Source organism: Terrapene carolina, unplaced genomic scaffold (genome assembly GCF_002925995.2).
Source record: "Terrapene carolina triunguis isolate 2854851 unplaced genomic scaffold, T_m_triunguis-2.0 Scaffold247, whole genome shotgun sequence".
Taxonomy (NCBI): Eukaryota; Metazoa; Chordata; order Testudines; family Emydidae; genus Terrapene; species Terrapene triunguis.
In genome coordinates this window covers 1,485,913-1,513,392 of record NW_020664598.1, presented here as the reverse complement: position 1 = coordinate 1,513,392, position 27,480 = coordinate 1,485,913, and the positions used below count along the sequence as shown (strand labels likewise).

Genomic DNA, 27,480 nt, shown 5'->3' with positions numbered 1-27,480 from the left:
AACCTAATTTTTTAGTATAGACCAGGCTTAAACTTTATTGCCTAGAGTGCAGTGTGCCTCCCCAGAACTCATGACATTTGGCTCCGCAATTACAGAAATACAGTGCATGCTGGGGCATAAATACAGCTGGTATCCTGAGAATGCAGGAGAATGAATGAAGTGGCACTTAGGTTACTAGGTCGTGCCCCCCTTTTGCTATGGTAACAGCTATTTCTTTCCTTTCCTTTCCTTTGACAGGAAGAAAGGAGTAAGCAGCATCCATTTCTCCTTCTTCCTGCCCCTACTAGAGGGTAGTTAGTGAAAACAGACTCTTCCCATTGCATATGGTATTTGTATCCAATATTCACTGATTACTGAGAAGTGGTCAGCTAAACTACTGCTATCATCCTATAGCTACACAATCTTTATATACAGTTTGCAACGCAATTTAAAGGATTAGAATTGCCCAGGAATTCAGCATTCTTAATTCATTCCACTAAAGATACATCTCTCAGTTGGGGCAATACCAGACTAAGGAAGAGATTACAGAATTCCACCTTCGCTCCATCTGAGCACTGATCACCAAGAGATCTATAACAGGACAGCATACACAACTGTTGTTTGGCTGTCTCCTAACAGAAATTCAAGATGTTCACCCAAGCCTCTCAGATCCCCTGAGGAATCCCCTCATGGAAACTAATGCCTTGGGAACAAAGGGAAAACTACAAGTCTTTTTGCAGATTAAACACCTTTTGTTAACTGGAAATGGGGGAAGAGGAAAGGGAATTAGTTACAGATTAGTTGAAATTAAAATCTCTGATCAGTGATTGAAACTAGAGGAGTGGCATGTCAGTTATCTCCTCTGCCTCAGAGAGTGCCCAACACACCTGCATTGCAGAAAAGTTTTACGTTTGCTTTTTAACACTTAATATAGGGGTTTGGGTAGGGGCTTTATTCACTTTGTGCTGGCAGCCTCTGCAGTCCTGGAGCTGGGGACGGGGGAGGAGGTGGAAGGGTGCAGGGAATCTAAATCCAGCTGCTAAAATCCTTTTCTATGCACTGGCCATCTCTCTCTCCTTAATTTCTGTAACCTTCTCCCATCTGGCTCCTTGCCTCTCAACTCTTCCTCACCCCGTCTGTCCAAAATGTCACTGCTAAACTCATCCTCCTCTCCTCTCACTCAGATCATATCACTCCCCTCTTTGAATCCATCCACTGGCTTCCCTCTCAGCATGTTATATTAAAGATCCTGGTCTTCATCTACAAGGCTCTATTATAATCTTGCTCCTACCTAAGTGTTCCCACTACTCATTCTGATCAATGTAACCCTCTTATTTTCTTCATCCCATATCCCAACTTTTGTTTGTTGCCTTCTATCATACTGCGTACTATGCCTGGAAAACTCTTCTTGCCCTCATCCATCAATCATCTTCTTCCCACGCCTTCAAACCCACACCTTCAAGCAATCCCCCCAGCACCACTGCTCTTCATCCATAGTCTCCCTGCATACTTTTCCTCTCCTAAATGTTGTCCTGTGCTTTGTGTTTAGGTTGTAAGCTCTTTGGGATAGAGAATATGGCTCATCTGTTTGTTAAAAGTATCAAGTACATTTATAGCACAATAAAAATGATTAAAATAAAATTGTATTAGATATTCACAGAAAAGCTCCGTCTCAGACCTCCTTCAAACGTTAAGTTACCTTGTGCCTAAACCATTTCCTGTGAAAGACAGGGGGTCTCCCCTACTCCCCAAAATATGCCACACCCTCCCACTCCAAGGCCAAGGGGCTTCCATGAAATCCAAGCCTTTACATTTCTCACTAAAAAGTTCCATCTCCTGATTACAAGAGCCCTCCATGCATATACAGTAATGAATTAGAACCTTAAAAGAAGACTGAAGCCATCCCCAGCAACTAAACACTGGTGAAACACTCTATACTAGGGGTTCTCAACTGGGGGTCGTGAGATTATTACACGGGGAGTCACGAGCGGTCAGTCTCCACCCCCAAACCCTGCTTCGGCTCCAGCATTTATAATAGTGTTAAATGTAAAGTGTTTTTAATTTATAAGGGGGGGGGGGTGTCGGAGGCTTGCTGTGTGAAAAGGGTCACCAATACAAAAGTCTGAGAACCACTGCGCTATACATTGTACTAATACAGCTCTGTAAGCATGGCTATGGGTCTTCTGGGGTGGCAGAGCACAGGAGCCATCAGGAAACACCTGAGTCCGGATGACTGCAGAGAAATGTGAAGGGAAGACCAGAGAGATTCAATATACAAACAAAAAAGGCAAACAGGGCAGAGACCGCTAACCTTCCCGCAAGCTGTGGTATGAATCCTGACAAGTGTTTAAACAGCTCTTCCCCTGCTTCGACACAGTCTCTGCGAGTGGCACAATCCCGACATAGGCAGGCTGGAGAGTCTTGGCTTTATCCAACATGCTGGAGGACGTCCCAGGATCAGAAAGCAGATGCAGTAACAAAGAAGATGTCCCTTAGGCCAGAGGAAGGGCTGTTTAATCCTCAGAGAAGTCCCCAGTCACAATTTGTCAATGCACTGAGAAGGCTGCTTAATGATAGACTCCGAGGCTGAGCTTGCACAGGGACAGATAGACAATGGAGGCAGTGACAAATCCTGATTAGAATCAACAAGTCCCGGCAAAAAAAAAAATTTCCTTCCTGTCAGCACCAGGCTCGGACATAGAAACCTCCCTGCTTCAACAGGCAGAGTGTGCACGCAGGGGGATGGATCTCAATTTGCAGTCTGCATAACAGAGGGGTGGGCTTCTTCGTGAAACCACTTGCAGTGACAGCCAACCTCATTCACCCAAAATAGTACACAGTTGGTTTCTCTACTCAGACCCCTAACACTTGCCAGACAAGCAACATCACGTGGCCTTGTCCCATTCCTCTCCTCTCCCTTCTCTCTCCCCTCCCCTACCCCACCCCCACTATACGCACAAAACTAGGAGACAAGGCTCTGGGAAAGGATCCTCTGTTTAGGCCCAGAAAACGTGAATTCAGACAGTGATAGTGCAGGCTTCCAAACACACACTGCCCCCATTAATATACCTGCACCCTGACCTGGAAGAACCACCTCTTAGCAGATGGTGATTGGCAGAGTTCAGTCTATGGCTCCTCTACTGGGAGTGAAAGAGAGGCTTGGAATTAGTGCCAATTTGGTGGTGGGGTTTGTAATGTGGACATTTGTAACACAAATCATCAAATGGCTGTCTGATGGTTAATGACCTTTGGTCACTACATGCCAGTGCATGACGAACTGGCAACATGCAGAGGAAGACCCTGGATGGCTCAGGTGACTGGGATATGCAATGCCCACCCTCAATGTTTTTTACCGTTGGCAGAGAATGCCTGTCAAGACAGATGGGACTGCGGGTGGGGAAAGCAAAGACACTCCAATGACTAAAATGGGTTGATTGATACACTCACACCAACTACAAGGACATTCCAATATCTTTCCAAATAGAAATAGGTCACTAGTAATAGCTATTATCCTAAAGGGCTGAGGTACTGTATCGACAGCCATATAGGTGCTAAAAAAAAGGGGGGGGGTGAATAACCACTTCTAAATCACCTGAAGGCTAATTAAATGCAAGGCTGGAACAGTTCAGTCTAAGCTTTCCATCTCCCAAAATCAAAACAAGAATTTCTCACCTCCAGGTAGTCTGGGGGTCATCCTATCACTGTGCTGAGCAAATAGAGTAAAAACCACAAGGAAAAAATCCATGTAATATTAAAACTAAATTCACTTAACAGCATGAGAAGCACTAAAGAAAAAAAAAATTAAGGTATTCCTGCATTAATGACCAAGGAACTTGATTTTTTTTTTTTAATTGGTCACAATTCTCACTGATCTCAGCTTGACTTTCAGACACATTCAAGCAAATGATGCTCTATGCTGGCAGAAATCGTTTTGCACAAAAGCAGAATCACAACTAAATCGACAGGAAGAATGGAGGATTTTCTTACTGATTTGGATTAGGTCATTGCATTTCCTACCATTAGATTGTTGTGTAATTTAAATTAGGCTGCTGCAACTGTATCTTCCTACCCCGCTGTGGGGCTCATGCAATTCAAGAAGGTAACAAAAATTAGTACAGTGCATGTGATATCACTTATTTTTAAGCCTAATTTTAATTACTATAAGTCAGTTTCTTCCTACGCATTTCTAATGTATCCATATGCATGATGTCTAGACAGGCAGATCATGAACTGGAAGGTAAAAAGATAGTAAAACACAAAAACAAAGATATAGAAAAAAAGCTCAAACTCTACATCTACCTCCATCCCTAAAAAAAATTCTGCACTTCTAATTTAGACAAAATAGGTCCTCATTTAACTCTTCATTAATTGGAGAACTTTATGATGCCACATGAGGGTATAACCTTAGTTGCAGCTCTCCCAATTCCAAAACTCACTTTTGGGGAGCAATGTAGTTGGACTGGGGTGGAGAGAGAGGATTGAAGCTCAGATTATGGCCCCATGTGACTTGAAATGGATAGAGCCCTGCAACTCCGCGGATATCCACTTTATATCCACAGATCATTTTTGCGAATTGCAGATCAGATGCGGATACAAATTTTGTATCTGTGCAGGGCTCTAAAAATGAAGGCCTGGTATTTCTGACTGAAAAAACCCCCCAGGAAAAAATAAAAGTTGAACTCAGTCAAATATCAAAGAAACAATAAAAGGGCAATAAAAAAACCTTAATTCTGCTCCATAGTGACACAATAAGGAAAAAACAAAGTATCTCTAAAAGGCAGTATGTGTTAATCATAATTGTATTGTTATTTCATAGTGTCACAATAGAACAAAGTTAAGATTTTTTGGGTGCCTTGGAGTGCATTTCTTATGTTAATGTGTTTGGATTTCTTTTAAGTTAAAGTCTGAATTTCCTGTGTTTATAATTTTGGGGGGAGGAGGGGGGAAATAATTACAAGATCCCTATAATGGTTTTTACCCTCAATTACTCATGCATGCTCTCAGCCTTAACTCCATCTTAACAGAGTTTTGTGTCCAGAAATAATCAAGTTGTTCCATGCAGACAGGTTCCTGCACCTACAGAATCCCACATAAGTCAACAAGGCTCCACAAAGGCACAACGTAACAGGACCGCTTACAGGATCAGAGCCAGTTTCTCCCTTGATAAGAAGATGCCTATCAGCATCAGATGAGGAGGAGGAGCAAAATTTTCCTTTTAGTTTGTTTTTTTAAAAAGAAAAACTTCAGCTTAGACTATTCAGCATTCTCTGTTGGAAACTGGAGATTTAAAAATTAGTTATTTTGAGTTCTTAACATAGTCTGCAAAAGGTATGCAGAGTGTCATAGCTAAAAATACAAGATGGAACAGACTATTATTCATAAGGCCTACTCTACACTACAGAGTTTGGTTGATCTAAGTCGCCTTGTGTCAACCTAGCTGTGCAAATGTCTACAGTTAAATTTGTTTCCCACTGATGTAAGCACCCCATTACAGTAACACAGTAACACCACTTCCCCAAGTGGCACTGAGCCATGGTCAATGTACTGACGCTGATGCAGCACAAGTGTAGACGCTCTGCTACTTACGTTGATCCTAGCAGTCCTCCAGCAGCTGTCCCAAAATGCCCAACTCCGATAGCTCTGGTCACAATTGTGACCTCCACTGCCCAGGGGTCACGGAGGCCAGTTGGCCCGCACCCCTTTAGAGCCCCGCAGATTTTTGAAATGCCTTCTCCTGATTATCCAGCTTGGCGAGCACACCTAGCAGCTCTCCACTGTTGTGTGCAACTGCCCAGCTGACCATGCTGGCTGCAAGCTCCAGCTTGTAAGAGACAGGAGATACTGGATCTCCAGGGCCTGTGGGGAGAAGAGGCTGTGTAAGCACAGCTACGGACCAGCCATAGAAATGTGCACATCTACAAGAAGATTGCATGGGGGATGCAAGAGAAGGGTTAGAACATGAACTAGCAGCAGTTCTGCATGCAAGCCAAGGAACTGTGGCAGGAATATCAGAAAACCTGGGAGGCCAACAGTTCATCTGGTGCTGAGCTGCAGACCGGGCACTTCTACCAACAGCTGCATGCGATACTTGGTGGAGACCCCACCACCACCCATCACACCATTTATACCTCCGAGGAGCCTGAGTCACAGGACCCTGCTGTGAACGGCGAGGATGAGGAGGTGGTGGAGGAGTGGGGACATGTAACTCGTTGGTCCAGCTATGGCACAAGCCAAGACCTGTTTGAGACTTCACTTCAGTCCAGTCAGTCCCAGCAGTCGAACAGCAGGGGAAGAATCCTCAAGTAAGTGTGTAAATTTATTTTCCATTACAGTGATGACACCCCTGACTTAGCAGGACACAGCTATCAACTTTACATACATTTATTTGTACTAGAAGAGGTAACGGTTCAACTAAGAGGTGATGTTATTGGCTTTTCATTCCCCAGTAGATAGGTGAGCGGGGGAGGCAGGGGCCATGCAGAGCAGTTTATGCACACAGGGATGCCCCTTGAATCCACCTGAGAGATCTCGATGACATTTTCATGGAGGCACTCTGCAATCCTCTCCCCTAAGTCTCTAGGGATGGCAGCCTTATTTCTTCCTCCATGGTAGGATATTTTCTCAGGCCAGTCAGTGATAATTTCAGCAGGCACCACTGCAGTACCCAGGCTAGCAGCATTAGGGCCCAGGAGGCTTCGGGACGCCTACAACAGCAGTGCTCTCTCTGTTTTTGTTACCCTCAGGCATGAGATATCAACTACAACCACTACCACCTGTGGAAAATGGTGTCAGTATTCAGTGTCAGTGCCCTATACTCATGCAACGCAGAATTCCCTCCTCATTTTCCTCACCCCTGACAGGCCATACTCACCACGGCTGGTGTTGTGAGTGGAACCATGCACAAGCACTCAGAAGCAGAACAATAATAAGCATGTCTTCTTTAAAACATCAGGGGAGTGAGGAAAGGGTGTTCTGAATCTTAAACTTTTGCTTTCCATTGTGACTATATTGACTATGAAACCTGTGTGTGTTATCTGCAGCTGCTGTGGTTGCTGCCTTGAGGGGTTCCCCCTCCACACCCAAGCCAGATGAGGAGGAGAAAGGAGAGGATTCGACTCACATGTTCAATGCAATCCTGCAAGCCAGTGCTGCATCTGACCATGAGCAAAGGGCCTAGAGGGTGAACACTGAAGACAGCCTGGAGAAGGAAAGGGCACACACGAGAAAGGTCCAGAAGTCCAAGCAGGAAAAGAAGAGGGAGCTGCACCAGGACATAATGGGGCTTCTCTGACAGCAAACAGACGCTGGAGACTTTTCTGGATCTACAGGTTCAAGAAGCACAGGCTCGCCTCCCTTTGCAGTCAATAAAGAACTCCATTACAACATCTCCCTGCGCCAGACATGCCAAACCCGTGGGGGGGGTGGAGGGGGAACACAGAAATTGGGCTTGTTTTTGGCTTAATTGGCTTGTGAGTTGCTTGTTGGCTTGTAGCTTGTTGCTTCTTTTTTTTTGATTAGCTCGCGACAAGCAGGGGCGGGGGGGGCAAAGGGGGAAGAGAGTCAGGGGTGCACAGTGGGTCCACCACAGTCCCAGACTGCACGCCGGGGGGATCTAGTCACAGAGTGTTGTGGTTCTTAGAGATAGTTGAATCTTTCCTTGGTGCTGTCAAGCTGGCTGGCATACAGCTTCATGATCCAGGGGACTAACGGGTAGGTTGGGTCCCCCAGGATCACTATTGGCATTTCAATATTGCCAATGGTATATTTCTGTATAACATCTCCTTCAACAAAATCTCATTATTCTAATGATAATTGGTTTGTTTCTAATAGTTACATGACAAGGATTTGTAAACCTGTTAATACTTCCTAAATAAATAGTGGAAAAATAAAATAGTCCTTTTAACTGATAAGGATTGCATTACATAAATTACAGTTAACTTTGGATGTTCCCAGGATTCTACCTCCCACTAATAAAGACCTTCAGAGAGAATTAGAGAGACTAAGTTGGGAACACTGTCAAAAGCTTGCCTCTTTAGTTCTTAGGAGAAGCCTGCAGTTCATATACACTCATCCTTTCAATCATCTGGTCACAGCTGCTACAGCCAGCTCAGAATACTCCTATCCATGAGAGACAGGTGGCCAAAGGTAAAGCACTGTTGTGGATTCTCGGTAAAAGCAGGCAGGCCTGGGAATCTGGATCCTTGCCCAGTTGCAGAACTGCTCTGCAGCCCCTCAATCCACCCTGGGATATACCACCACCCCCACTTTTGGCAAGTTGGCTTTCACTGCCTGACAAACTGAGTTCTAAATGATGTGAGCTAGAGATGTAAAAATAGCTGCTGAGCAGGCTGGAAAACCTATCAGATGATGTCAAAGTACACTGAGCCCTCCCCACTCCCCACCACTTCCTTTCTATGTCATTTTCTCATTACATCACTGTCTCCATCTCGGAGTGCTGCCCTCCGCATCTTTCAGCTGCTAAAGTATATTTTACAAAACAGCAAAAGTTAAACAACCCTCACCACATACACAAACTCTCTCACCCTTGGAACACATCCAAGGTTTGCCAGCTTGCCTTTCCTTGCAAACATGCACATCAAATCCACAAGCCTGTTCTGTGAAATATACATGCAGGGGACAGCAATCCAGTCCAAGGAATGGATGTCTAACCCCACTTTGATCCGAGTTTGATTAACTTTCCAGGTCATGCCAAAGCAGAAGTATTGTGCAACACAGTTTTCTAGGCACTGCTAGGATGAAATGCTACACCAGTTCAGCACATGCTGAGGAGTCTATGCAGTTCAAGAATTTAATGTAAACTTTAAAAAAATAGAGAAACAATCCAACTAAACCTTTACATTTAAAATAAAACTCCAGAAACATTTTTTTTAAATCTAGCCCGAGACAGTTTTGTTAATGGGGGCCCAAGCAGGCTCTACATAAGCTCTACTATTATAAAATAATTATGTCTATGTAGAGCTTCCTATCCAAAGGGATCACTCCAGGCGCTGGTTGGGCAGAGGATCACTATAGAGAACTGAGTCAAATTAACTTATTCTGCTTTTTCTTAAAGGGAAAAAGATATATTCTGGCTATGTCCCTTAATGCCTTTCCTGAGCTGGCTCATTCAGAAATAACTCCTGGTATATGCTATTTCAACAGTGCTCCCTCTCCCCTTCCCACTCCATAGTCTACATTCTACTGTCTGATCTGGGGATGCAGCCATTCCAGACCCTTGAGGAACTGACCCACCATAGGGTTGGCGAAGACAGAGCATCCAGACGCTGCCAGGTGGAAAGCCAAGATAGCAGCAAGGTGTACCTTTATAGAGGATGCTGCCAGGCCTTGCTGTTTCAAGTGTAGAAGGTACTCCAAGATGAGAGATACAGGTGCCTGGACAGGGGGTGTACGACGCTGGTCACACCAACGAGTAAATCTTTTCCACTTTGCCAGATATGTGGCTCTAGCGGAGGGCTTCCTGCTGCCGAGTAGGACCTCCCTTTTTCTGAGCACAGAAGCGCCATGGGGTTCAGCCAAGAAGCTTCCAAGCTGTGAGGTTGAGGGACTGCAGTTTGGGGTGATGAAGACGACCGTGGTTCTGAGTGATCAGGTCTGGGAGGAGAGGCAACATGATCGGGGTGTCCACTGACAGTTCTAGGAGTTCTAGGACCTGTGGTGTACCAATGTTGTCGAGGCCATGCTGGGGCTACCAGAATTATCTCTGCCCCATCCCTGCGGACCTTGAGTAGGACCTTGTGCACGAGTCGGAACAGGGAAAAGGCGTAGAGCAGGCGGCCTCCCCAGGATAGCAGGAATGCATCCATGATTGAGCCTGGGCTGTGTCTCTGGAAGGAGCAGAACATTGGGCACTTTCTGTTGCTCTGGGTGGCAAACAGATCAACCTGGGGAAGATGAAGTGTATGACATCTGGCCAGATGGACCACTAGTGATTGTGGAAGGATCTGCTGAGGTGGTCCACCAGTGTGTTCTGAACTCCTGGTAGATAGGATGCTTCCAGATGAATGGAGTGGGCTATGCAGAACTCCCACAGCCAGAGGGCTTCCCGATACAGGGGAGAGGACCGGGCTCCACCCTGCTTGTTGATGTAAAACATGGCAGTTTTTCCATTACTAGGGACAAGGAGGGCTGAGGGCTGTTGAAGGGAACTCCTTCACACACTGTCCAAGGGTCGAGATACCATTGAAGGGACTTGAGCACCTGCCCCAGCACCGTGATCACTGAATTCAAGTTGTCACGTCCCTGGCAATAGGCCGAAGCGAGCCATGCCTGTAGAGGACTGAGCCTCAGTCTAGCATGCCAGGTCACATATGTGCAGGCTGCCATGTGGCCGAGGAGACTCTGGCATCCCCTTGCTGTAGTGGTCGGGTATTGCCTAAGGCCTTGAACGATGTCCATGATGGCTTGGAATCGGGACTCTGGCAAAAGTGCTCTTGCCTGAACCGAGTCCAACACCAACCCGATGAATTCTATTCTTTGGGTCATTGACAAGGTTGACTTGTTCAAGTTGAGGAGGAGACCCAGTCTCTCGAATGTGGATCTGACCAATCAGACTTAAGACTCCACCTGCCCCCTGGTGCAGCCCCTGAGGAGCCAGTTGTTGAGGTAGGGGTATACCTGCACCTGCCTCCGACAGAGGAAAGCGGCCATGAAGACATGCACTTGGTGAATACCCGGGGAGCTGTTGAGAGGCTGAATGGAAGGACTGTAAATTGATAATGTTTGTGGTCGACCACGAACCGTAGGAATCACCTGTGTGCAGGCCGAATAGCTTTATGGAAGTACGCATCTTTCATGTCGAGTCTCCCGGATCCAGAGAAGAGATAATTGTACTTAGGGAGACCATGCTGAACTTCAACTTTACCCCACCCCCCTCCACCTCTAATCAAAGATTCTTGCCACTGCCTGGACAGGATAACTATAAGATGAGATTGTGGATAACATCTTAGAGAAAGTCTCATGGACCATGCTTTGCGGCTGCCTGGCCTATCTCCTCACACATTCACAGGTGCATAACATCGTTGGGACAAATGCCCCAATTGCTAACATGAAAAAGTAGTATTAGGAAATTCTTTGTATTTTTAGTCTTCTTTAATGAGGCATGTATTCTCTTTTTTAAAAAACTGTCTACTAGATAGCTCTCCATTTCATATTTCCCTTTCATCTATTCCTCTTTCTCTCCGCACATAAATAGAATCATAGAAATAGAGAACTGGAAGAGACCTCGAAAGGTCATCAAGTACAGCTCTGTGTGCTGAGGCAGGACCAAATAAACCTAGACCATCCGTGACTGGTGTTTGCCCAACCTGTTCTTAAATGTTGGGGATTTCACAACCTCCCTTGGAAGCCTATTCCAGAATTTAACTACCTTTATAGTTAGAAAGTTTTTCCTAATATCTAACCTAAATTTCCCTTGTTGCAGATTAAGCCCTTTACTTCTGGTCCATCCTACAGTGTACATGGAGAACAATTGATCACAGTCCTCTTTATAAACAGCCTTTAAACATATTTGAAAGACTTATCAGGTCTACGCTTGGTCTTCTTTTCTGAAGAAACATGCTCAGCTTATGTAACCTTTTCTCATACCTCAAGTTCTTTTATCATTTGTGCTGCTCTCTTCTGGAATCTCCCCAATTTTTCCACATTTCCTAAAAAAAATTGGGTACAGTACTCCACCTGAGGCCTCACCAGTGCCAAAGAGAACAGGACAATTACCTCCCAGAGGCATCTTACATATGACACTTCTGTTAATACACCCTAGAATTATACTAGCCTTTTTCACAACTGCATCACATTGTTGACTCATTCAAATTTGTGGTCCACTATAACCGCCAGATCCTTTTCAGCAGTACTAACACACACCCAGTTATTCCCCCTTTTGTAATCGGGAAGGAAAAATTCAAATGCACAGGTGTACTACTTTGCACTTGTCTTTATTCAGTTTCATTTTGTTCATTTCTGACCAATTCTCCAATATGCCAAGGCCGTTTTGAATCCTAATGCTGTCCTCCAAAGTGCCTGCAACCCCTCCCAACTTGGTGTCACCCTCAAACTTTCTAAGCATACTCTCCACTCCATTATCCAAGTCATTAATGAAAATATTGACTAGTACTGGACCCAGGATTGACCCCTGTGGAACCCAATTACATATACCCTCTCAGTTTCACTGTGAACCACTGAGAACTACTCTGGGTAGTCTTTCAACCATAGAGCACCCACCCTACAGTAATTTCATCCAGACCACATTTCCCTAGTTTGCTTATGAGAATGTCATATGGGACTGTGTCAAAAGCCTTAATAAAAATCAAGGTATACCATGTCTACTGCTTCTACCTTCATACATACTTCTCTGCTTCCTTCTTCTCTCCTTCTGAGCACAGTTCCCTGATCTGCTGAACACACTGCCCAGCCACTTGGTCCTGTGGACAACTGTCCTGTACATACTGCCCAGACACTAGTGGGAGACATGTCAAGTCCCTGAAGGTAGTTTCTATCCTTTCAAATAGCATCAGTGTCTAGTAGAGGCAGTTAGACTGGCTCCTTCTCATTTCTAGATACACCTCTACCCCAATATAACACTGTCCTTGGGAGCCAAAAAATCTTACCGCATTATAGGTGAAACCACGTTGTCGAACTTGCTTTGATCCACCGGAGTGCGCAGCCCCGCCCCCCCCAGAGCATTGCTTTACCGCCTTATATCCGAATTCGTGTTATATCGGGTCGCATTATATCGGGGTAGAGGTGTATTTTTACAGGCCTCCAGACTCTTCTTTACCAGGTACAGTTTGGATATCTATAGTCACAGCTGAAAAAAAAGGAGAAGAGCTAGCGCACGATGAACCGCTAGCTTTCCACAAACCAACAGTGCTCCCAGGACCACAGTCTAGGAACTTCAGCTCTAAAATGGTCTGGCAGGCTGTGCTGTGTTGCATTGCATCGTGAAACCATTAACACTGAACTCCATTAGTAATATTATGCACAGCCAGTCCCTTACACAAAATCGAAAGCTTTAGGAAGTTATTGTGTGTTTAAAACAAAAGCAACAGTGCTAGAGTCTGCTCTTGAGTCAGCCACCCTCCTCCCCGAATATACCCTCCTCCCTCAAAAAAAACATTCCTAGTTGCTGTTCATCTAGCACTGAACAGCCACCTTTCTCCACAAAAAAGTGCGGCTGCTCGAACCACAAACCAAACTTTTATCTCACTAAAAAATAACAGGAGTACTTGTGGCACCTTAGAGACTAACAAATTTATTAGAGCATAAGCTTTCGTGGGCTACAACCCACTTCTTCGGATGCATATAGAGTGAAATATATTGAGGAGATATATATACACACATACAGAGAGCATGAACAGGTGGGAGTTGTCTTACCAACTCTGAGAGGCCAATTAAGTAAGAGAAAAAAAACTTTTGAAGTGATAATCAAGATGGCTCAGTACAGACAGTTTGATAAGAAGCAAGTGTGAGAATACTTACAAGGGGAGATAGATTCAATGTTTGTAATGGCTCAGCCATTCCCAATCCCTATTTAGCCCTGAGTTGATTGTGTCTAGTTTGCATATCAATTCCAGCTCAGCAGTCTCTCGTTGGAGTCTGTTTTTGAAGTTTTTCTGTTTTAAGATAGCCACCCGCAGGTCTGTCAAAGAATGGCCAGACAGGTTAAAGTGTTCTCCCACTGGTTTTTGAGTATTATGATTCCTGATGTCAGATTTGTGTCCATTAATTCTTTTGCGTAGAGACTGTCCGGTTTGGACAATGTACATGGCAGAGGGGCATTGCTGGCACATGATGGCATATATCACATTGGTAGATGTGCAGGTGAACGAGCCCCTGATGGTATGGCTGATGTGATTAGGCCCTATGATGGTGTCACTTGAATAGATATGTGGACATATCTCACTGGAATCCCCTTCCTAATCAAATCAAGGGAGAGGGCAGCTCGGATAAGGAATGTTTTCAGACTCTAGTTCAAGCTTCTAGTTCTTGTCAGCAAAGTTTCCAGCCTCACTTCAAGGCCAGAAGGTTAAACATTTCTCAATGACGCAGGCTCCCTTTGAGAGGGAGTGATTCCCAGACACTAAATCAAAGACTGAAGCAAACACAAGTCACTGCCTCTCTCTGTGTGGAAGAGTGGGAGGAGTACAGCACTACACCACTCACCCTGCCAATGTAAGACAGAGACCCAGAATGAAAGACAAAAGGAGAGAGAGGGATGAGAAGTGCAGTGCGGGAAGTTTAGCTTGATGTGGAATTTAAGTCTCAAACAAATATAAGCTGCTGCAAAATGCTGCAGCTAATTTTTTAAGCAGTGTTTCTCAGCGCTCCATGATCTGTGCTGGCTGCCTATTTTGTTTCCAGGTGAAGTTTAAGTTGGTGGCTTCAACCTCTAAAGCCCTAAATGGCTTGACATTTTCCTAGTTCAGAGACCACCTTTCTCTACATGTCAGACTGCTACAAATGCAGTTAGTGGAGGCACTCAAACTGGAGGCCTTTAGATGTAGGAGCAGTGGCTGGCAGGAGAGCTTTCTCTATGAGGATTTGGAATCTGCTCCCCCTTGATTTGAAGTAGCTTGCGGTCCGTTGACTTTCAAGACATGCTGCAAAATGTATCTATTTGCTTGGGTTTTTGGAGAGGTAGGGGCTGAGGCTAGAAAGAGTTCTGTTGTAGGTCAAGCTTTAAGAGCGTTGTTAGCGGGATTAAATGCTGATTTTAGTTTGACTTGGTTTTTGTAATTTATGTCCAAAGGCACTTACTTTGTGCACACTTTTATAAACAAAATTATAATCAGAATTTAAAGGGTAAAATTTACCAGGGATGACACAGGTGAAAGCAAAATCCAAATCTAGAATATTGAGCAAGAGTTGAGATGATAGATCTAAAAGTGGAGAACAGAAATGGAAGCAGTCAGCATCAGTCCTTTCCCCAATCTCTGGGTGGTCAGTGACTTTTCATTATGGACTGGAAACAAGAGCTTGTACCATCTGTTTCAGAAGGGACAGCAGCTTCTTCAAAGATGATGTTGTGCCAAGAAAGTAAAAGGACCCCACAGGGCAGGAATAAGATGACAAGAGAGGATACAACAGCAGATACCTGTTTCTTAGTCTAATTTACACACTGGATAACCAAAAGGTTTCCTTTCCTCAGATCTGCATCAGAGGAAAGGGTGTGCAAACTACGGCCTGAGGGGCCGCATCCAGCCCTTCAGACATTTTAATCCAGCCCTCGAGCTCCCGCCGGGGAGCAGGGTCCAGGGCTTGCCCCACTCCGGCATTCCAGTCAGGGAGTGGGGTCGGGGGCTTGCCCCACTCCGCGCAGCTCCTGAAAGCAGCAGCATGTCCCCCCTCCGTCTCCTACACGTAGGGGCAGTCAAGGGGCTCCTCATGCTGCCCCCGCAGCTCCCATTGGCCGGGAAGCACGGCCAATGGGAGCTGCAGGGGCGGCGCCTGCAGACAGGGCAGTGTGCAGAGCTGCTTGGCCACGCCTCTGTGTAGGAGCCGGAGGGGGGACATGCCGCTGCTTCTGGGAGCTGCTTGAGGTAAGCACTGCCCGGAGCTTGCACCCCTGACCCCCTCCCACGTCCCAACCCCCTGCCCCAACCCTGATCCCCCTCCTACCCTCCGAACCCCTTGGTCCCAGCCCAGAGCACCCTCCTGCACCCCAAACCATCTCCAGCCCCACCCCAGCCCCTGCACCCCCAGCCGGAACCCTCACCACCCCCCGCACCCTAACCCAGAGCGTCTTTCCTGCACACTGAACTCCTCACTTCTGGATCCATCACCAGCCGGAGTCCTCACCCCCGCCTGCACCCCAACTCCCAATTTCATGAGCATTCATGGCCCACCATACAATTTCCATACCCAGATGTGGCCCTCAGGCCAAAAAGTTTGCCCACCTCTGCTCTGATGGAACTCTTGAAAACTAAAAGGTACTGTTTATACTGCACAGGAAGTCTTATTAGCACCTATTTAAAACAAACTTCATGCCAGAAAGATGCTAACAAGTGTCCCCCAGACAATAGGAGACTGCACCCAAATTTAGGACTCACCTACATAAAACATTTGTTAAATTGGTGCAAGCCCCTTGTGTGAACACTTATTCTGGTTTAAGAATGCCTCGTGTTCATTTAGCTTCATTCCTTGCCCATTAAATCTAGATCAATGAGCCATGCTTAAATCAAACTAAGATTGTTCACAAAAGAGAACTATTCCAATTTAATTAAATCAGTTTCTGAACCAATTTAGTTAAATCAGCTGTTGGAAGTCTGAATGGAAGGAGGAAACAATTTTAGCTTCACCTCCAAGGATTTGGGTTTAAATCTACCTTGGTCACAAATGAAAAAAGCGTTAGGCTTATCTTGCAACGACCAGATGAGATTTGTCCAAATAAAAATAACATAATTTGGCATGACTGGCAGTCTGCCTGAGAGTACCAAAACTGGAACAGCAGAGGGTTCTGAGAACTGATGAGGTGCATCAGCAATGCAACACGGGGGGGGGGGGGTCAGGGTGTCATAGGGTGCTGTAGTGTAGATTATGACTGAGGTGCATGAAAAAATTTTCTGAGGAGCTTAAGACTAGAATAAGCAGGGAGTGTTAACAGTCAAGATTAAGATCTATGCTGGCGCTTTTACTGCCACAACCATAGTAGCTGAAACAACAACAGAGCTGTAAGACCCTCACATAGTTCCTGACTCCACTATAACTGGCTTCGGACCAGTACTAATAATAGTCACCTGTGATCACCAAGGACTTGAGTATACTAGGCAAATTTATGTTTTTATGCATCTCTGCCTGTGGCAGCAATGGTAAACTTGGAGTATACAGGGCACAGACATTTTTACTGTATAATTTAAAAAAATAAAAGCTTCCATTGTAACTATCATGGGTGTAGCTACAGGTGCCTCCTTGACCTGAAAAAATGAAGGGGATTTCTAACCAAACACTGGGCAGAGACAAGTTGGTAGGTATCCAGGTAGGGAAAATGTCACACAAGCTTTTCAGAAAGGAGTTATTTATCCAGACACAGACACACAACATAATGTACGTTCATATTGCGATCCACAGCCAAAAACTAGAAGCATACCTCAAAAAGGTGATAGTTTCAGTACAATGCCAAATCCTCCAATTTGGCTGACACCAAAGTACAGAATTATCTGACTACTCAATGGTTACTCACAAGGATAAAGACACCAAAAGATTATTTTCAGTTCTCTCATTAATGGAATGACTTAGTATCTTTGTGGTTCGAGGTGGATTCCCCCAACTCCATTTCCTACAAGAGCCCAAACATATCCTCATTCAGCAAATGGCTCTGGCATAAAGATTTCCATATTTAAAGATCTCCTTCTAGAAAGTCCAATTTTCTGCTTCAGCACTGCATGATGATGATGATGATGCTGCTGCTGCTCACATGGCTTGGTTCAGTCTTCTGATCTCATATGGAATACTGGTTATAGGCCCGGGGAAGGGGCTATGGTCTCATTTTACCACAACTCAAAAACACAGATCATAACCATCCACACACACAGCACTCAGGAAAGTCCATTGCCACCCTGTAAATTCTTATCCATTCCCACAAGCTTGATATCAGGTGCAAAAGCACTGCCTTACGGAGGGCGCTGGCACCAAGCCCAAAATGTAGATTCTGTTTTAAGAGGGGACAGCTATTAGATCTGTACCAGCCAGCAATGTTTTCAGAATTTTTTACATTCAAATGAAATCAGGGAGTTTTTAGATTTAAGGGTCCCTGGCAACATTGCAACCCAAACACTCAATTAGAATCATGAGACCCAGAAAGTGAAACCAATCAATCTAGTTTCACTGCTGATAACAAGTGAAATGCAAAAAGCAAACAAAATCCACTAGCAAGAAGTTGTATAACTTTAAAAAAATCCATGTATTAGTACCACAGGTAAAGAAACACTTTTCCTATCTAGAATTATGATTTCTAACTTGACTGTGTCTTTCATTTTGGTGCAAGCAGAAGTGGTTATTTTTATAAAAAATAAAACCACCATTTATTTACAAGGGGAGAAGAAAGTGGCATTTCTAAGCATAGAAACCGCAGTACTGAGGTTGCTGCTTAAGAGGAAAGTGGGGGAAGACGGGACTTTCCTTCTTTGAGTACTCAGTCCCAGATGACACACTGTTCCCTTTTCATAGGAAATGAAGAAAATTTAGGATCGGACACCCCACAGAGCAGCTTTATTTGACTTGTTTTAAAATGAGAGAAGGTTTTTTATTTTGTTTGGCTTGTTTTTTGGGAAGGAGAGAGGAGGAGCAAGAGAATTGGATCAGTATCTTTTGCTAGTATGACAGATTGGTATTTAATATATGCCCATTTAGGCCAAAAACAGTCTTCCATGGCAGTTTAATAAACAGTTATGCTCAGTTCAAGATGTCAGCATCAAGAAGTTCTTCAGTGAACATTCCACTCCTTCCTCATGAGATGCTCAGACAGAGGATTAAACAAGGGAATTAACTTTTTTGAAAAATATAGTTTAAAAAATATATATTTACTCTACACTGAGTTTAAAACACTCTTCCATAGGCGTTTTATCCTCCAACTATATGGCTACCTCTGTTTATCTAAATCAGTGGTTCTGAAACTTTTGTACTGGTGACCCCTTTCACATAGCAAACCTCTCAATGCGACCCCTCCCCTTATAAATTAAAAACATTTTTTTATATATTTAACACCATTATAAATGCTGAGGCAAAGCAGGGTCTGGGGTGGGGGCTGACAGCTCGTGACCCCCCCTCCCCATGTAATAACCTCGTGACCCCCTGAGGGGTCCCAACCCCAAGTTTGAGAAATCCTGATCTAAATTATATTTATAACAAAGTTTAGAATAATCCATTTCTGGTCTGTGAAACAGCATCAATCAATAACAGCAGCATATCTCAGGGTAAGTAGAGAGGGAAGGGCCAAGTAGAGAAGAATAACATTCTCTATTTCCTAAACACCTTTTTGGGTGGTTTTCCTTAAATATCTCAGCAAATGAACAGGAGAAAGTATTAAAATCCAAAGGACAGTGTTCATTTGGTCATTCTGTGATAAAGTTAACTTTTATTTATTTAGCACTTTTCATCTTAAAGATTAACAAGATTAGAATTTGTTTAGAGGGATCACTCACTCTCACTAACAAACAAACAAACAAACAGTCAGCTCTGGTGTGAAGCTAGCCACTTAGTGGACAGGAACAATATAAAACAGCTTAGGAGACGAACTGAAGAATACTACAGTAACTCCTCACTTAACGTTGTAGTTATGTTCCTGAAAAATGCAACTTTAAGCGAAACGACGTTAAGCGAATCCAATTTCCCCATAAGAATTAATGTAAATGAGGGGATTAGGTTCCAGGGAAATTTTTTTCACCAGACAGATGGCTAGAAATTACTTTATAGAAATAAGCTTTTTTGAAGTCTAATCAACTTTTTAAAAATAATTTCACTTTCATTTGTTAAACAGCTTGTGTCCATCCTATAAAAAGTTCCCAGAGATTGAGTCAATTAAGACAGAATTTGCATGTGTTAAAAGGTCTCAATCTTCCAAGAATGTAGGACAACAAAAACACTGAAGATAAAGTTTAATACATCTTCCAAAAAAGAAATGTGAAAGGGATTTAAATAAGTCAGGCTGTTCCCAGGGAATATTATTGCATGGATAAGCACCTCCTCCTTTTTAAACGTTCTTAAGGAAAGTAAGATTTGAAGAACCCTGAAGTCAAGCAAACCTCCCCCACTCCCAATCAACACAAAGAATATACCAGGAGCTGCAACAATAGCTAGGAGTGCTCTTAAATAGGGAGGGTGTCACAAGTACGTTAAAGTATCCAAAAATATTAGATTTCACCAACCTTCCCTGTCTCAATTGATGGACATAACTGTTACCTCACAGGAGTCATTTCACTATTGAGCAGGAGAAACTGCCAAAAGTAACCTGTAGAAGGCAACACAGGACTTACCGCCCAGCCACATTTGCTGGGCACAGTCACATTTTTATGGGATTGTCTGGATTTGCAAGCCAGACTGACAGGACATACGATGGGTATGTCTACACTGCAATTAAAAACTTGCGGCTGGCCCATGTCAGCTGACTCAGGCTTGGGCTAATGGGCTGTTTAACTGCAGTGTAGAAATTCAGGCTCAGGCTGCAGCCCAGGCACAAGGACCCTGCAAGGTTATGTCCCAGAGCTTGGGCAGCCCAAGCCCAAATTAATTAAACAGCCTCTTAGGCCAAACTCTCCAGCCTGAGTCAGTTGGCATAGGCCAGCTACGTGTGTCTAGTTACAATGTAGACATACCCTATATGAGTGCCAGGAGACTGAATTATCAATCCACTGGGTATTTATATTTTAACAAGTTTACAGGGGAGGATAGAAATGAGCTAAGATAGCAGTGGTAACCCTAACATCATTGACAGACAAAACTGAATTGCCTAATAAGTCACCAGGACCAGATGGCATTCACCCAAAAGTTCTGAAGGAACTCAAATACGAAATTGCAGAATTACTAAACGGTACATAACCTATCATTTAAAATCAGCTTCTGTACCAGATGACTGGAAGGCAGCTAATGTGATACCAGCTTTTTAAAAAGTCTCCAGAGGCAATCCTGGCAATTACAAGCCGGTGAACCTAACTTCAATACCAGACAAATTGGCTGAAATTATAGCAAAGAACAGAATTATCAAACACACAGATGAACACGATTTGTTGGGGAAGAGTCAATGCAGTTTTTGTAAAGGGAAATCATGCCTCACCAATCTATTAAAATTCTTTGATGGGGTGAACAAACGTGGACAAGGGTAATCCGGTGAATATAATGTACTTGGACTTTCAGAAAGCCTAAACAAGGTCCCTCACCAAAGGCTCTTAAGCAAAGTAAGCAGTCATGGGATAAGAGGGAAGGTCCTCTCATGGACCAGCAACTGGTTAAAAGACAAAAAGAGGGTAGGAATAAAGGGTCAGTTTTCAAAATGGAGAAAGGTAAATAGTGGTGTTCCCCAAGGACTGTGTTCCATCTAAGCTGCGTGGCCGCCCAGGAGTGATTCAAGTGTAGTGCACTGATTCGCAGAACCACGCACATCCGGCAGCGTGTGTTCAGGTACCCCTGCCCCTGCTGCTTTGCAGCCATGTTGCTCCTGCCCTCTGCCTTGGAGCCCCTGGCCAGCTGCTCCCAGGACTCTCCTGCTGGCTGTGCAGAGCGAGGGAGCGTGTGATGGGTTGAATCGCAGAAACCCCCTGGGGAGCTGCCAACTGATGTGCCAAGACTACTCCTGCCCCTGTTTTCCCTGCCAGCTCGGGACCCCAGCACTCTGTCTTGTTGAGCCAGACACACCCATCTGCTCCAGCAAAGACCCAGGGTCTGAATTACTTGCCCCAAAGCTCCAGACTTAACTGAAAGCAGCTTCCAGAAGTGTTCTTGTCTTTAACACTCAGATGCCCAACTCCCAATGGGGTCTAAACCCAAATAAATCCATTTTACCCTGTATAAAGTTCGCCCTCTGTAACACACAGAGAGAGAGATGCACAGCTGTTTGCCCTCCCCAGGTATTAACACAGAATGTTAGGAACCATTAGAAAAGGGACAGATAACAAAACAGAAAATATCATAATGCCTCTATAAATCTATGATATGCTCATCTTGAACACTTTGTGCAGATCTGGTTGCTCCATCTCAAAAAAAAGATATACTGGAATTGGAAAAGGTACAAAGAAAGGCAACAAAAATGATTAGGGGTATGTAACAGCTTTTGTGGAGGAGAGATTAAAAAGACTGGGACTTTTCAGCTTGAAAGACAGACTACTATGGGGGGATATGATAGAGGTCTATAAAATCATGAATGGTGTGGAGAAATGTGAAGGAGTAAATAATACTAACACAAGAACCAGGGGTTACCCAATGAAATTAATAGGCAGCAGGTTTCAAACAAACAAAAGGAAGTATTTCTTCACACAGTGCACAAGTCAAACTGTGCAACTCATTGCCGGGGCTGTTGTGAAGGCCAAAACGATAACAGGGTTCAAATAGGAACTACTGTAGATAAGTTCATGCAAGAAAGGTCCCTTAAGGGCTATCAGCCTAGATGGTCGGGGATACAACCCCATGCTTCCGTTTGCCAGAAGTTGGGAATTGACAACAGGGGATGGATCACTCAATGATTGCCTGTTCTGTTCATTCCCTCTGAAACAACTGGGACTGGCCACTGTCAGAAGACAGCATACTGTGCTAGATGAACCATTGGTCTGACCCAGTATGGTCATTCTTATGTTCTTTGGTAATTGTTTTCTTTTCTCTTGCAAATTTGCAGGCATTCTTCAGAAGACAATTTTCATAACACAAAAACAGCTATTAATATATGTATAGTTGTAGAGTGTACTGAAGTTCAGTGACTGGAAACCCCCTCCCCCTTTACCAGAAAGGGGTAGAAAACAAAAGGAGACAGGATCATTGTGTCATGAATATTCACAGTGAGCTAAACTGAGACTGTCAAAAGAACAGCCATACCAAATCAGACCATCCAGTCCGTACCCTGTCTCAGAGTGGCCATTAGCAGAGGAAGATACTAGACCTACTAAAATGGAGAGTTATGCATTAATATGCCCATGTTGATGAGGAATGGGAAAAGGGGCAATAGGGAGATGGAGATAGGACTAGATAGTGAGAGGGAGGCAGGGAGACTTTGAGGTCAGCAAGTAGATATAAGGAACTGAGAGAAAATGTGAGGGAGTGAGAAACTGGGAGGCAGAAGAGTGATCATGGATGGTGAGAAGGTAAGTAAGAAGCCCTGCTCACAGGAACCAGCAGGTATGCCTGCATTTCCAACTGAATTTTCAACCCACAATGATCACATGCAAATTGGTAGCAGGAGCCTCTTCCAAGACTCGCAAAAAATCAGAAAGCAGACCAAAAACAGTTTTATTTTATTTAACCTCATGATTTTGTATCTGGACTAATGATTTTTACACAATTGGAGTTGACAATACTGTATCTCTCTCCAATTGGCCTGTAAGAGAAGACCAATACAAAACTAATTTACCTTCTCTTCCTGTATACTACTTTATTTACCCACCACTTCTCTCACAGGCTTCTGATATACACTGTATTTATGTCTTTGGCTAACTGCTCTTCAAATTTCTTAACCCTCTTTATTTTCATCTCACATTTTACCTGCCTTAGTTTATGTTCCTTTCCACAGCCAACACTTGAGATGGATTTATACTCTGTGAAGGAAACCTTTTTGGTTTGAACAAGCTCTTGTAACTTACCCTTTAACCCTTCATGTTTTTGCTTCTCTTACTGCTTCCTTTTTTGTTTAGAGTAAGCATAACCTCTCTGAATATGCTTAAGCAGCCTCCACCCTGAATCTAGGGAGTTCAATTCTTAACTTCTTGTTTAATTTTTTTTCCCAAGCGCTCTCTCTCTCTAAAAAATGAAATAAGATAAAAAATCCTTTCTTGTATTTAATATCACAATTGAAAATTTTGGTATCATCCCTGCCATAAGGATGAAATTATATTACTCATGAGCTCAAGTAGTTACTTCTTGAATAGACTTGTGTTTGCCTCTGAGCACTAAATAAGCACTACCCTAATTTGTACTGCTCCACTGTTTTGGTAAAGCGAGGAGCCTCTGTGGTCTCCCTCAGCATTGAAGTATCATTCCCTGGTCTGGAGGCTGGTAATATATTCCCATTATTCTATTTGTATTTTTTTGACTTAGGCTATGTCTACACTGGCATAGTTTTTTCGCCAAAAGTTTAGTCGATGATCAAAAAGCGCTAAAAGAAAATCATAGTTGCTTGTTCACACTATCTTCCTTTGTTAGCATAGCACACCCACACTTGGGGCAGTAGCATGAACAGTGAGAGCAATGCATTGTGGGAAGCTATCACAGTTCAGCTCTCCACCTTCTGCCGATAGGTCTTGAGGGAAGGTGGAGTGGATCGCAGTGCATCATGGGTCTGGGATCAATGTCCCATGATGCATTGCTTTCCATCCCAGCATTCCATGTGCTTCCATCTTCGGTTTGCGACATTTTTCAACATCTCGTTTTCTGCTTGCCCTGTCCTCTGTCTGAAAGAATGGATTCCACACTGCTCTCCAGTGCTCTGCTAGCTATCAGTAGCACAGCTTGAATGGCAGTGTAATTAATCTTGAAGTTCTGAACTCAACGGGATTCACAGTTGCCTGATGTGCTATCCGACATGGATAGGATCAACATTCGATTACTTTTGGCTTTCACAAAACAGCTGCACACGGTGGACTATCGCTTTTAGGCTCGGGAATCTAGCAGTGAGTGGTGGGATCACATCATTCTGCACATCTGGGATGATCAGCAGTGGCTGCAGAACTTTTGGATGAGGAAAGCCACCTTCCTGGAACTGTGTGCTGAGCTCGCCCCAGCCCTGCAGCGCAAGGATACCCAAATGAGAGTTGCCCTCTCATTGGAGAAGTGCATGGCAATCACAGTGTGGAACCTAGCAATTCCAGACTACTACCGGTCAGTCGCAAATCAGTTTGGAGTTGGGAAGTCAAACTTTGGAACTGCGTTAACGCAAGTGTGCAACGCCATTAATCGCATCCTGCTGCGAAGGACTGCAACTCTTGGCAATGTGCATGAAATAGTGGCTTTGCAGAAATGGGGATCCCTAACAGCAGAGAAGCGATAGATGGCACGCATATTCCAATTTAGGCCAGACCACCTTGTGACAGAGTACATCAATAGGAAGGGGTATTTCTCCATGGTGTTGCAGGCGCTTTTGGATCACCGCAGGCGTTTCACTGACACCAATGCGGGGTGGTCCGGAAAGGTGCATGACATACGTATCTTCAGGAACACCGGCCTGTACAGAAAGCTGAAAGTGGGGGCTCTCTTTTCAGACCAGAAGATGTTCCAGACCAATAGTAGGGGATGTTGAAATGCCCATAGTGAGCCTGGGAGACTCGGCCTACCATGGCTCATAAAGCCTTACACAGGAAACCTGGATAGCAGTAAGGAGAGGTTCAACAATAGGCTGAGTAGGTGCAAGATGATCGTGGAATGTGCCTTTGGCAGATTAAAAGTGCACTGGCGATGTCTTTATGGCAGATTAGACCTCACTGAGGATAATATTCCCATGGCCACGTGTTGCATGTTGCATAATATTTGTGAAGGTAAGGGTGAAAAGTTTGCTCAGGGATGGACTGCTGAGGCAGAATGTCTGGCAGCTGATTTTGAGCAGCCAGCTACCAGGGCTATTAGAGGGCCACAACAGGGGGCTATTCGACTCAGGGAGGCTTTGAGACAACACTTTGAAGATGAGAACCAATAGTGTATGTTGCTATGCTCTGGACTACAGTGCTTAATGAAATCGAGTTTTGCAAGGAAGCACTTGTGATTTTTGTGGCCTAGGATTCAATGTAAGCAAATGATTTAACTGCTGGTGTATTTGTTGCTGCTATCTGCTATCACAATTTGCAGGAGACAAATAACTTAAAATTCAAAAAAACTTCGCTTCTATTGCACACAAAAAAAACCCAGCACCACATACACACATATATCCTTTTTCTTTTTTTTTTTTTCTTTTTTTTTTGGGGGGGGGGGGGGAAGGTACCAGGGGAGGTCTGACTTTCAGAGCTGTGCTTAAGTCCAACTATCATTTGAAAAGGTGTGCATGGGGGTGGAGTGAACGGGATAGCAAGAAGTTCCACAGAGCGGAAGGAACTCGCGGGTGGAGTTTGGGAAGGGCATGGGAAAGAGTTCTGAATGTGCTGAAGGGGAGAGCAGGCATGCATCTGCTCAATCTGGAGCATTATGAGGGACTGTAGCATCTCAGCTTGCTTCTCCATAACTTTAATCTTCCTCTCCACTGCATCCCTAGCGTAGGTCTGATTTTCTTGTCTGTCTTGCCTTTTGATTTCCCTTCAGTGCTTGTGTTTTCTGTTTTCGACATCCGAGCATTGCATCACCTCCTGGAACACGTCTTCCTTGCTCCGTCACAGGCGCTTTCTTTTCTGGCAGAGGTGCTCCACCAGTGTGTAGGGGGTGCCTCCTAAGGCCACATCTGCAGAAACACAAGGAACAATACACATAAACACATGCACAGCATTGAAACAGTGCACTAAAATACACCTCTATTAACATACCAAATCACTTTCTCACTGACCCTTGACAAGCACACGATGGCGAACACCCCAAGCATGGTGAGTTTACCCCGGGGTGGGGAGTATTGTACATGGGGAGATAATCAATATGAAAAAGAGTCATGGTGCAGTCAACTAGGGATACTGTTCTAAATTTCCCCACCCTTTTCCACAGGTGGGTGTCATTCTGCCTGATCTCTCACTCTTGAGGGTAAGCAGGGAAGAAACAGTGCATCTACTACATTCTTGCAGCTTCTACCCTGGTCCCTATGTTGCTCGCCAGTGTGCTGCTTTGGTCCTTGCAGAAGTGATTGCAGAATGGCACGGGAAAGTTTCCTTTCAATGGGGGAAGGAACAAAGCAGCTCCGCCAAGGAACCTTCAGCAGAGGATTGCCAAGTATTTGAAGGAAAGTTTCCTAGAGATCTCTCTGGAGGATTCCTGTGACGTCTCTGTGTGCATCAACACCCTGTTCCCTCATACTGCTTAGCTGCACAGGGAAATGTCAAGCACATAGAAACATAGCCAGCCTTGTACATGTCTATGCCCTCAACCCACCTCCACACTTCACAAAGCAAAACCACTTACCAGGGATCTGTTCTCCTGCTTCTTGCTCGCCAGATTGCAACTGCCAAGTCATCTCTGGAGTGGAGAACAGCTCCTGACGGGACAAACCACCAGGCGATCCTGCTGTGGGCTGCACATCGTCATCTGCTTCCACCTCTTCGTCAATGAATTCGTCCTCAGAGCTAGGCCCACTTTCCACTGGCTCCAGCCCCACCAAAATATCCACGGGGCTCTTGGCAGTAAAGCTGTGGTCGCAGCAGAGGATAGTGTCCAACTCCTTATAAAAACAGCAGGTCTGGGACACAGCACCAAAGTGACAGTTTGCTTCCCTTGCCTTCTGACATGCATGCCTCAGCTCCTTGATCTTTGCTCTGCAACGTAGCATGTCCCAATCATAGCCCTTTTCATGCAAGCTTTGAGAAATCTGCCCATAGGTATTGAAATTCCTACGCTGGAGCACAGCTGGGACTGCACAGCCTCCTCTCTCCAAATACTGAGCAGACCCAGAGTGGTCGAAGCAGGAAAGTATTTTCAGCGTGGAGCCGCCATGGTCAACTGGGAAGATGTGACATAAGCTCTCCAGGAGCAAACAGGAAGTGGATTTTCAAAAATTCACAGGGCTTTAAAGGAGGAGGGGTGGACGGTTGGTTACCTGACTGCAGGGCAGCGGAGTTGTAACTGCTGACCAGAGTGGTCATGATGGGCACTCTGGGACACCTTCCGGAGGCCAATTACAGTGATTAAAATCAAGCATGGTGTCTACACTGGCACTTTGAAAACAAAACTTTT

The 27,480-nt window shown here is 44.5% G+C and overlaps 1 protein-coding gene across 3 annotated transcripts in view; it reads right to left on the bottom strand.

Moving 5' to 3' along the window:
- Positions 1-27,480, bottom strand: part of MRTFA (myocardin related transcription factor A) — a 159,426-nt gene that overhangs the window by 94,032 nt on the left and 37,914 nt on the right. The window contains exon 1 of one of the 3 annotated variants that reach the window (XM_024200402.3): positions 2,291-2,620. The exons of the other annotated variants lie outside the window; for them this stretch is intronic. Within the exon in view, the coding sequence (XP_024056170.2) occupies positions 2,291-2,417 (127 nt within the window). The 5' untranslated portion in view covers positions 2,418-2,620. Of the gene's footprint in view, positions 1-2,290; positions 2,621-27,480 lie in introns of those variants that run through there. 3 annotated transcript variants of the gene reach the window in all.